The sequence below is a fragment of the Cornus florida genome, unplaced genomic scaffold (genome assembly GCF_030987335.1).
Source record: "Cornus florida cultivar Cherokee Brave unplaced genomic scaffold, ASM3098733v1 CherokeeBrave_3.0.0_Hap2_Chr07, whole genome shotgun sequence".
NCBI classification, from domain to species: domain Eukaryota; kingdom Viridiplantae; phylum Streptophyta; class Magnoliopsida; order Cornales; family Cornaceae; genus Cornus; species Cornus florida.
Window position 1 is genome coordinate 1,043,481 of NW_026775577.1, and position 12,671 is coordinate 1,056,151.

Here is a 12,671-nt window from a genome sequence, read left to right on the forward strand (position 1 = left end):
ATATGCCAGCTTAAACACCCTTTCTTAAGGGAGTGATGAAGCCACATGGTTGAAATATAAATAGTTGTTTTTTTCATGTTATGTAAGTTTTTCTTTTAGAATATTATTTTACTCTTCTATTCTATGTTCTTATTTTGATTAAAAAATTAGAAGGATTCTTCATGTTTGCCAATTAATGGTAATTCGGAGAATGATCACGCTATTATTTTCCTTCATCTTGATTTGCTTACAATAAGAAAATTTACATTAAAAGAAATATACAAATTTATTTATAGTAAGCCGTGATGGTGGATTCTTTCCTTTGAGATTTTTTTTCCTGAAAAGAAAATTATTATTTAATCTTATTTATTTATTTATTTATTTTGTTTTAGTTCATTATAAAAAAATAAAAAAAATTCATCAAATTGTTTTAAAAGTGTTCCTTCTTTAAATTTTGGTTTTAATTTTGATTCACTAATTTAAATCTTGTATGGTTTGACCCTACTTATTTTATACCATCTTTAATTTAGATTTGAGAAGTATTTCATTATTTTTGCACGAAGTGTAAAAAAACAACTTCAGAATTAGTAATTCTACACTATTTCAATATGTTCCATTTGTGTGTGTATAAACATGTTCCTGCGATATCAACTTGTATTTTTATAAGTTAGCTTATTTAGTTCCCATGTCCTGTATTTGCAATAAGGATTTGTGCACCCCTGCCATTGTAAGAATAACTGATACAACTATTCTAAATAAAGTTTTCATCAACTGTCATTGCAAGAGTAACTGTGCAACTAATATCCAAAAAAAATTGGTAAAATACAAGTAATATCTACTGTCATTGCAATCTAACTTTTAAAAAATTTAACACACATAAGTCATTGCAAGAAAATAAATTTTTAATCCATACACAAGTCAAATTCAGTGATCAAATACACGTGTCATATCTAGTGATCACTTCAAATTTACCCTAACCCAACTGTACCAGCTACACTACAAGCCCAGAGAAGCAACCCAAAAAAAAAATTACATCAAATGTGCATCACTTAGAAGTTAAAAAAACCTGAAGCAAATAATACAGTGGTATTTCCATCAACTGTGCATCACTTGGTCTACCTGTTGAGAGCCTAGATAAACAAAAAATAGGGCGGGCATTCTTCATGAAAACAGATTGCATCTCGTGAAAAAAAAAAAAAAAAAAAAAAAAAAGAACTTGCATCCGTTGCACCAAAAAAGAAGTCAATCCCAATTACTCATACGTTTGCCCATTCTGTCAGCTGCAGGTTGAAAAAACAGAATCAGTTAATGCAATTTCTTAGTTCATAGGTGATCTCATCAAGCCAAAATAGCACTAACCAATCATTCATCAATTGTTAAGGCCTTTAATTTTGATAAGCTTTTTCGCGCATGATATGGAATTGCCTACTGAGTATCTTATATATACATAGATGTGTATCTTAGTTTGAGGATCAACCTTTTGAAGGGTTTGGCATATAGCAGTATGCATGGCTAACTGAAAAACTTTCATGAGCAATTAATGTATTGATGGCCTAATTGCCCTGAACTTGCCCTCGGGACCTCTTTTATTTAATGAAGGAATCAGCAGGAGTGACATGCATTTCTAATTCAGAAAATCAGACATACTACTGATCACTTCACAAGCAAAGATAAAGAACTGTTTAACAAAAGTTATGGGATGGTGGGTGTTTTTCTTTCAAGTGGGCATGGGATACGTGCAAATTTCAATGTCCTAATGTGCAGTGGGCTGACCTAGAAGGAGTGCTACTCAGCTTGCTAGGTCTGTATTCCTTGAAGTGGTTGAGGCTGCTAAGCTTAGTTTGGAAGACATTGGTTTTCTTTTCTAACTTGTTTTACATTCTTTGTTATTTGGGTAGGCATGTTTGCCCATAGCCTGTTGGCTTTGCTTCTTCAGAGGGTATGCCCACTTTGATGTTTGTACTCTGTTTGTTTTATTTTTAATAAATTAAACCCATTCAGAAAAAAATAATTAAATAAACATTAAACTAAATCAAATATTAAACTATGTTATTGAAGGATAAATGACTAACAGTGCACATACAACATAACCAGCAACAAAAACTAAACATTTTGCAGTTAAAATGACTAACTTAACATCCTTATTGCTAAAATCCCAAATTGGGGGTGTACCCTAAACCCTAATCATATCCTAATTGGACTAAAACCCAACTTAATTGAAGGATAGAAGCCTTAATTGACAAAATTTCCAAATTTAGTTCATCTCTAACCCTTAAAAAAAAAAAAAAAAATTCACCTCACCAAATTGAAATGAGGTTGAAATTTATACTCACAAACTCTATTATTCTTTCAATTCATTTTCTATAAAAAAAACTAGTCACAAAGTTTTTTCTATTAGTTACCAAATGGAATCGTAAGTCAAGCTCGGAGTGCTTAGTTATCATAAACAGTTCAGCTTTGACTCAATTAAAGTTCAAATTGAGCACATTTTTTGAACTCGTTTGACAAGTGACTCGAGCCTATACCTCATAAAGATGTTCATGAGATGGTGCTCTTGAATAAGCTTTGACGTGTACATGTCTTCCTCACGAAGGATTGTTTGGATTTATAGGTAATGTTTCTCCTTAACAATCTTAATCCCAAGTTTGACTCTTCAAGTAACTCAGAAATTTGACAAAGTAGCTGGAGGCGACAAGTTCAAGCTTATGAGCAATGTTCGAGCCCAGTTGATTTGGTTTGTTTGCAGTCCTAACGGAGATTGACCAACTTGTGTTGCGATTGATATGTCAAGCAGCTTGACACAGCGCAATATGTGTGTGTATATTATTACAAGAACAATCCATAACACTGTTTCTCGACATGATTAATCTTTGTTTTCAAGTTAGTTTGATCATGTCCAGTGCAATATTATCACAGAAGATCAATACCAACATGCAATATACCTGCATTTGCACAGAAAGCCTGTTCTGAGAGCATAGAAAGTCTGTTCTGTTATTCTAAATGTGAAGAGATTTTTTTTTTTTTGAACTTGGACTGGAATTTTGAAAAAAAGAAAAATCTGAAGTATAGAAACTAAAGCAAATTACAAACTTCAATCTAATCAAATATTCATTTTTTATAGCCCACGGGTTTGCATGAAGCAATGCCTACATTCACGTTTAGTTTTATAGAAAACTAAGATTGCAAGACCTGAATAATAAGATAATCAAAGCCTAAATCTTCAATAAGCAACGAATAAAAATTTAACACGATCACCATTTAATATTCTCTTTCGAAAATAGAATTGAATGACCGCATAAATAATGTACATGAACATGTGAAAGACTAAAACCAAACAATATAAATATGGGGTCATTTTCTTAAAATAAATTAATGATGGTAAGTCATTGTAAATGTGGCAGTTTAACTATGGCCAAGAAGCTAGCAATACAAAATTGCTGCATCTTTCAGATCATTATCCTAAACTTTCTTGGCACCTTGACATGGCACTAATGCAACTAGAATACCTGGACTATGTGAAAGTAACATTTCCAGGTCAAACAAATGCAAAAAGAAATTTGAATTTATATTAAGTACAATGTAGCAACCTGACCATGCGCCAAGAATTAAATTGCTACTTGCAGCTTCTTAACAATACCGCAATATTCAGCTTCCCCGTATCATTTACTAAGAGAAGGCTATTTTCCTGTACAATTCGTTAAGCTTCTGAATTTTTTCAAATCTTATCACCGTAGACTTATGATTTTCCACATCTTGTATTCTATGGCAAATGGATTTGTAATTGAGTTCATACACGTCTAATAACACTTCTAATCCCTGAAAGTTTATGCATAAGGAAGAACTTTAAAATTTCAGGAACACTAACATGACTCCAACATTAGAAAGTCATGTTTATTGATTGATCCTCCCAACGGTTACAACTTGCTGTAATTTGTTATCTATTTTCTTTCTACATTAACCAAACTGACCTCTAGAGCGATAAGCTTCCAAATTGTTTGTTCCACTCCTCATATGTACTGAGTTCATTCAAAGATACAGAGGGCCTCACCTCTTGCAACGCATCCTCAAAATCCTGCATAAAAAAAATTGACGAATTATAAGTGATAAAATAAACTAAAAAACTAACAACTTGAATTGTATTCATACTAAACTTTATTGCATGGGCCTCTAGGAGTTCTTTTACACGTGTGCGTGTTATTACCTGGAGAGTTACTGGCCTCATATCCTCCTTTTTCAGCATTGCAATTTCTATGCCCTGTTTCAGGGCCTCTCTTAGTGGACCCATGGAGGCATCCTTCACTAAATTTTTCATATCTGATCCTGAATACCCTGGATCAAATGGGGAAAAAATAAATGAAAAACAAAGCAAGGAAGTTTAAACGGAACAAAATTAAAAAAGATTGCCTAAAAGCAGTCAATGAAGTATCGGATAGAAAAAAATGGTTTCGCTATGAACTGTATAAAGCAGATACCTTCAGTGAACTTGCTTATCGTATCACAATCCTCCTTTGAAAGCTTAAATAATTTATCCTTACTTAAGAGATTGCGGATGATCCAGGCCCTCGCATCTTCAGCTCCAAATACAAATGGTTAACTACAGATACATTCTTACTTGATAAAGGCACAACATTTAGTTGGGTTAAAATTGTACCTGAAGAAGGGAGGGGAATATATAGTCGCTTAGTTAGTCGCCTTCGTGCTGCTTCATCAAGTTCTTGGGGTCTATTTGTTGCTCCTGGTTAATGAACCAATGTGTTATACAATTGCAAAATCTGCTGTATGTATTCTAAAAAGTTTAATCCTTTTGGATCATCCAATACAAGGTTTGTATTTTTTATTTGAATAATTCTTTACAGGACGAAAATTGAAGCCCAACCAAAATTTAAACCACGTATGTATAAATTTATTTTTATGATTTTGTATATAAAATGTCTTTCTTCTGGCAAAAAAATAAAGATAAAAAAAAATAACCTGTAAAATTGGTTTTGCCTATTGCGACATAATAAGAGAGACGAAATCTAGAAAAACATTTTAAGCTCATCCAAAACTAGAGCTAGAAACACATCATTTCGTTTCATTCCCATTCTTCATTTCCTTCTTTTCAAAGCCAGGAGCAACTACTCATATTTAGAGTCTTATCATAGAGAGAAAGTGCTCCCAAAATTCTACCCAAAGAGGGACTATTTTAGCAAAGGCAGTGTTATGGTTGAATTCTCATTCGTTAACTGCTGATTAAAATATTTCCTCGCAATCAAACACTGTTTCAAAAGAGTCCTTAAATGCAGAAATGGAAAAAATTCAGCAGTCACCTATAAGCAGAATTTGCTCACTCCCACTATCAAAGCCTTCCATTTCAATAAGAAATTGGGTCTTGAGTCGTCTACTTGCTTCATGTTCACCTTCTGATTTGCGCTGCAACCATACAGAAGATCTCAGAAGAATATCTTTCTCCACAAGCACGACAAAGTGAAAAACAGTATTACATAAAACCAGAAGTAGTCTAATAGACCACACAAATGGTCCTTCAGATGTATATTATAATGTCAGTATAAACTGCACATAATATATTTAACCTCGAAGTTGGCAACTTAGATCAATATATGCTATAATCGAACTTTTTGTGTGATCATTTAATATTTTCACATAGAAGAAAATACAGATGATTTCTTTTTAGCAAATATCAACCAGTCAATGTGAATTATGTGTTTGATAAATATGGAAGTACAACGTAAGTAGGGGCTAGCCCATGCTCACAACTTCATGTTTCCTTCTTAGTTAAAAGGTCAGAATCTACCATACCTGAGACAAAAGTGAATCTATTTCATCAACAAATATGACAGCCGGCTGACGACAACTGGCAACTCCAAAAAGTGCTCTCACTAGCTTTTCACCTTCACCCACCTACAGTTACCAATTGACATTTAGTTGCCTGAATATATTAGGCTTACTTGTGTAAAATAAAACAAGTTTTGTTCATATAATGAGCTACCAAGATAAAAGTACAACAGGCAAAGTTTGTCTACATTCCCACATACAATATTATATACTTATTTTTTTGGTACAAAAGGAGGACCATAATGAGAAGAAATGTTTCCAATAGTTCATACTAGCTTCCTTAGATTTATAAAACAGAACACAACTAACTAGTCACTGGAATAAAATGTAATGACAACCATTCGTGCTTCTGTGAGGTGTATAAAGAAGTCACTACCAATCAAATGACAGGACCTTTAGCTAGGTGATAGTATTGCAAAATAGCAGCAGTTATCTTGAGATTTTGAATAGATAAGAAGCAATTAAAACATTTTGTTTATTGACACCTTCAATCCCTCTTTTCAGCTACAATGCACTAATTATATATAATCGAAGTTAATAAAGTTTTTATCCTTGTTACATTGTGAAAGACAGTAGAGTGGGGACATTCACAATTTGACAATTATTTGGTCCCAGAATTTGTAATTTAGTGTTTATTGTGAATGATGCCACTTTATTGTTTTAATTAATTTTTCCAAAAACAAAAATCAGAAAATTTAGCCACAGAGACAAACTAAGATAATAGAAATGACAATTACCCATTTGCTGGTTAACGAACTGGCAGAAATGTAGAAAAAGGTTGCTTTAGCCTCTCCAGCTATGGCTTTCCCTACCATTGTTTTACCCGTTCCCTAAGACATGAGAGAAATATGAATGAACAACAAAATGGTAAGTATTTTATCTCTCATATGTAGGGGAAACATGTACTTACCGGGGGGCCAAACAGAAGAAGACCTCGTCCCGGAGAACGGCAACCTTCAAAAATGTCAGGACGTAATAAAGGCCATATAACCATCTCAGTCACACATTTTTTAGCATGCTCCAAACCAGCTAGAGAACGGACAAGCAAAAGAAAGAAAAAAAAAATTATTTAAATAAAATGTTCAAATTCATAAAATTACTACGGAAATCTCAAAATGGGAAAAGTCTGCAGCATCTTATGTTTACCAATATCATCCCAACGAACATTGGGATCCCGATTCATTATCTCATTACTGACTTGTTCAATCAGACGAGTATCTAAGCCTCGTAATTTCTCAGGAAGCTCTCCATCAGGACCACTTAACATTTCCAAACTAAAACAAAAAATATTGAATGTATTAGAATAAGCCTACATAACACTCACAGTTCACCATCATAATCCAGAGAGAGAGATTCTTAAATGGTTGGAGCCACTTTCAGGTACCACTTATTAGAGAATCACAGGGCTTATGAGAAAAAAGAACTCTTGAGGGAAAACAACAATGTATTTAAACCAAATTTCTAATACAATTAAAACAAGTTTATATAAACTAACCATTTATTTCTTGAGCCACCTATTCCATCATAACCCTTCCCTCCAAGACCCGAAAACATATTACCCACGTTCAGTTTGATAGGGGGAACAAAATTACCATGGATGCCACTATGTTGGACCCCGACACCATAATTTTTGTTGCTCGCATTGTTATCACTTTGTGGAGAGACAGAAGCACTAGGAGATCCCCCCAATCCTCGTTTGTGCGTTGCATCAATTACCTATAACATGGAATAGATAAGCTAATCAACATTGCTAAGAAAATAGAAACGTCATTTCTTAAAAATCTCAAATAAAAGGTTGTTATAGTTAATATAATAAATATTACTCAACTTATGAAAATAAAATCACTTGCCGCTGTCTAATTTGACCATTCTTGATTTGAGTGGGGGGGACATGTTCACGAAACTTTCCAAGCTTATTTCACATCCAAATTATACAACAAATCTAGTGAAGGTTCATGACTGCATTTTTTTTTGTAATATCAAGTTAGAAGGGAACCTGATATGAAGGACTCTTTTGTGCAAAAACACTGTTCCTTTTAGAGTTCTTGCACAAGTCATTGTTTGCCTTTAAGATGTTTCCAAAAAAGGATGTCAACCTTTCCTGCATCTTGCAACCCAAATTGTACTGCCTGTGCTGTTGGTATCCCTGAAGCCAAATGGTGCTCTTCATCAGTTCTATAATTTTGATAAACAACAAAGTCTTCGGATGATCATGGAGTCTAAAATTAGAAAAACAGGACCACTCTCAAAGGCTTCAAAGAATTAGTCCACTGAATAACTCATACTTCTCCAGCACATTCTTTAAAGAGAATGCACTGAAGGTTAAGCTTATCACAATCAGACTAACAAGTTAGAGAAATGATAATGACTGTTACTGTAAAGAGAAGGTTGCACTGTAAAAAAATAGGGTAAAGTGCCAAAAACCTTCCTGGACTATGTTTGAATTTGCAAATAACACCCTAAATTAAATTTTGTGCATAATACCCCTGAACTATCACATTTTGTTGCAAAATCCCCCAATGCCAAGATTATATTTCATTAAATGACTATAATGCCCTTTCTTATTGAATTACATCTAATCTATTTTTCTTATTTGAAATAAATTATGAAGAAAATTCATATTAATTTGATGACATATTCTCCATTAAATTTGCATAAATTTACCTCTAATTTTTAAAATTAATCGTTTAAATTTTAAAAAATTTAATCAATTTTTTATTTTTCATGAATATATTACATGAAAAAAGGAATTTTTTTATTTAAGTAATTTATTAATTTTTCATCAATATATTATATGAAAAAAATATATATTTTTTTAAATACAAATATTTTTTTTTTTTTTTTGGATAAGTAAAAATTTTATAAAAAAACGCTCAGAAGGGGAGCGGAACCTAAGCAAATACAAAAGACCACAAAGGCCTCAAGCCTTCAAAGAGGCTAAAAAATCAACTACTTCCTCCAAAGAACAATGATCTCTTCCTGAAACCCAACAAAAAAGAGTAGAAATAATCGAGAATTTAAGCACCGAAATCAACAAAGCCTTTCCTTCAAAGAATCTCCTATTCCTTTCAAGCCATAAACACCACCACACACAAAGCGGCGTAGCCCTCCACACATCCTGACTGAGAGCCCCCACAAGGCAACCTCTCCACGCCTCAATCAACCCTCTAGCAGATCCAGGCATAACCCAAGAAACACCAAATAAGCCAATCATCAAAACCCAACACTCTCTAGCCAAAGGGCAATGAATAAGAAGGTGATTCACAGACTCCTCATCACTAAGACACATAGAGCAACGGTTGACCACCACCTGGCTTCTCCTTCTCAGATTATCTTGGGTTAAAATTCTACCCAGCATTTAACATGGGTATAATACGTTTTATTATAAATAATATAATAAAATTTTAATAAATAGTTTTTTTGTGATGAATTTGTCCTTAATTGCAACAAATCAATAGTTTAGGGGCAGTTTTTAATCCAGGGGCTATTTGCAAAAGGGCAATAGTTCAAGGGGCTTTTTGCACTTTACCCTAAAAAATATACTGAAAATAAACAAAATCAAGGATGTGAAAGTGAAAATTTCAATTTTTAGCACATCATACCAAAGTTCTGTTTTTAGATTGGAGAACTTGAAAGTCCTGCTTAATATTGTCAACGTGAATAATTTCTCTCTTGCCAAACACACAACCTGTATCTTTGCCTGCTTGCTCTGCTTGGCTGAAAATATCCATATATATAAATACATATCAAAAACTGTAAAAGAGAAGGTAATAGGAGGAAAAAAAAAAAGCAGTAAATAGACTAATAGATAAATAAAAATTCTCGGTACAACAAAAATGTTTTTTTTATTTTGGTAAGTAGGATGAGGAGCAACAAAAACCAAAATTTGTTATTCTACTACCTATAAACGAGCAATTGGATATATTATTGATAATTGAATTAATATATATTTTCTCTATTGCACTGCATTTAAGTCACACAATCGTTCTTAACAGGTGTTGCGCACTCACACTCAAATTCTCATATATGCGCACTCACACTCAAATTCTCACAGTATATGAGTAAATTAAGCCGCTCTCATGCTGAGCTCTCGAATTCGCTCTTCCTTTAAGTAACTTAGCACTACATGCATATTTAATAACACAAGAAAACCTAATAATACAAAATAAAACTAGTATAAGAAAACCTTATCAGCATAAAATTGGAAAAAGTCAATAAAACTGTCCTACATAAATTTCCCAATAAAGTAACTCATCATATGTGACATAAGAATTTCATACCATTCACTTGATCTTAATAGTTCATTAAGTTCCTTGAGGTTTTTTGCCCGTTTATCTTCCTTTTCCTTCTTCATCAACTGAAGCTCTTCCATATTCCTCGACCTTTTATTATTACGGTTTTGATTTTGATCCAACATGACCTTAGCTTGAATATCTTGCAGTGCTTGCTTTGTTTGACGTTGGAAATCATCAAATTCGGCCCTTGAAAGAGCTACTCCATGTCTATCTTCCTGGCCAGAGAGGTTGCCGCCGCCGCCACCACGTTCGTCAGCCATCAATTCAACGCTATGATACAAGTGTCGGGGCGGAAAGCTATGAAAATTGAAGAACAATCTGATATATAATTGATAATATCTATACGTAACTTTGAATCCACAGCAGAGCAATTTGATATACAATTGATAATTGAATGAATATAAATTCTAAATATTTATAATAGAGAAACCAAACACGGTAAGGAAACTAACTATATGGAAACTAACAACTAAGGAAACCTGATAACATAAGGAACGCTAAAAGTTTATTATCGGAAGCGTCAAATCTAGGTTTTAAGAAGTAAAACAAGACTTACTAAGCGTTTTGATCCATATTGAAAAATAATAATAATAAATAAATAAATGAAAAATATACTTCAGTTCCATAAGACAAATTCTCACATCAATTACAGAATGCTATAATCAATTAAAGCAAAATAGGTACGTGTGTGTGTTTAGAGAGAGAGAAAGACCGATCTGATTGAGGAATGACTAGAGGTCGATCGAGATTGATCATGGACAAGGCTTCGCAGTGAATGGGACGAATAAAGGCCTCATCGATGTCGGTGTGAGAATGGGAGTCGAGGAAGCCGACGAGACGGAGGGTGAGGATTTGGGCGGAGTTGAAATCTCCTTATCGGAAAGCAATATCGGCTCCGAACAGAAGCGATTGAAGTCTCTTGATGTTCGTATCGACTTATTTTCTCCAACATACCTCCGTTTCGTTTTCCATCTTCTCCCATTCCGGTAGAGTCTTGGAGATGATGAAGCTCTCTGTCTCTTATTTTGCCGCCATGTATTTTTGCTTGTTCACGAGAGGAATACAAATGAATATGACTGGAGTAATTAAACACACTTCGTTCTATTTCTCGCATTAACCCACATTGTTTGCCAAATTTATGTGACCACCCATTTATAAATCTATTGTGGTTAATTAGGGAGTAATCATGAGGGTACCATGACCATTGTGATTTTGGAATTTTTTATTTGTGAATTGTGTAAAATTTGTTTTCAAATTCATATGAATTTGTTTTTGGTTAAATTGTAGGAAAATATTAGTATAATTAATGAGAAAATGAAAATTATCTCAACCTAAGATGGTGAAAAGAAAATTGATATTCTCAAAATATGAAATTTCTTTACATCTCTGTATTTATGTCATTTTTTAAGTTCGAGTGGCCTAGTGGGTAAAGAATTTATTGGACTAACCAAACATCCTATGTTCAATTTTCATAGAATGCAAAAATATTTGAGTTTAACTAATATGAACTGTTCAATGAGTTTAAATAATATGAATGCGGGTTATCGCACACATCCTAGATTTACTTACTCTTATATTCTTTCAATTCATTTTCTATAAAAACAAAATTATTAACTTTACATGTTGTGTACATGTTTGCTCACGATGGATTGATTGGATTTATTGGTAATCTTTCTTCTTAACAATCTTAATCCCAAGTTTGAGTCTTTGAGTAGCTCAGACAGAGTTTGGTATGCAGGAATTGAAATTGAATTTGAATGAGAATGATAATGTAATGTTGGAATGAATTGATAATCACAATTCTAACAATTCTAAGTAGTGGTGGAAGGCAACGGTGGTAGTGGTGGCGGAAGGCAGTGGTAGAGGTGGAGGTGGTGGAGAAAAGCAGTGATGGCTATGGAAGGCCGGTGGTAGTGGAGAAAGGTTGTGATGGCGATGGAAGGAGGTGGTGGTGGTAGTGGAGGAAGTTGGTGGCGGGAGGCGACAACGGTGGAGAAAGGTGGTGGCGGGAGGTGACAGAGGAAGGTGGTGGCGGACGCCAACCCAAATTTTAATAGGATAGTTTCCACCCTAATCCTCTTGAATCAAATTAGGGACTTGAAACTTGGGGTGAAGAGGGAACCTAAGAAAGATGCGAGGCAGTAAACAAAATCTCATCTTCGGCAAGACCCTTACCGGAACTAGCACTTTCCTCGTCCAGATAAAGGTGAGTGGTGACGTCACCGGGATGTTACAACTAAGACGGAGAGCGTTAAGGTTGAAAACCATGATTTCAAAAAGAGAAATATACAAACACAGGGGTTAAAAAAATAAAAATAAAAAATAAAAATAAAAACCCTCGAATAATGAAGAAAAAAAGGCACGAAACAGAGAATCGCATCCAGAGGTTATAGATTGTTGCTGGAAGAGTGCTTGAAAACTGGATCGCAAAGATGACAAAGATAAAGTTCAACACTGACAAGAAAGGAAAAGTACCAAAGTCACTTCAAACTTATAAAGGTAGAAGTAGATCATGTGGGAAGACCAGGGGTCGAAGCAATCATGACGATTCAAAGACCAAAA

General features: G+C 34.0%; 1 protein-coding gene across 1 annotated transcript; it reads right to left on the reverse strand.

Moving 5' to 3' along the window:
* Positions 1-835: 835 nt before the first annotated feature.
* On the reverse strand, positions 836-11,179 carry LOC132315652 (ATPase family AAA domain-containing protein FIGL1-like). Its single transcript, XM_059813992.1, has 15 exons — positions 10,822-11,179; positions 10,095-10,406; positions 9,417-9,531; positions 7,811-7,960; positions 7,310-7,530; positions 6,961-7,088; positions 6,725-6,843; positions 6,552-6,644; positions 5,779-5,880; positions 5,289-5,391; positions 4,631-4,714; positions 4,452-4,547; positions 4,181-4,308; positions 3,948-4,051; positions 836-1,259 (listed from the first exon to the last, which is right to left on the reverse strand). Exons 1-14 carry the CDS (start codon positions 10,863-10,865, stop codon positions 3,950-3,952), a joined length of 1,797 nt encoding a protein of 598 aa, XP_059669975.1. The 5' UTR covers positions 10,866-11,179; the 3' UTR covers positions 836-1,259; positions 3,948-3,949.
* Between the last annotated feature and the right edge of the window lie 1,492 nt (positions 11,180-12,671).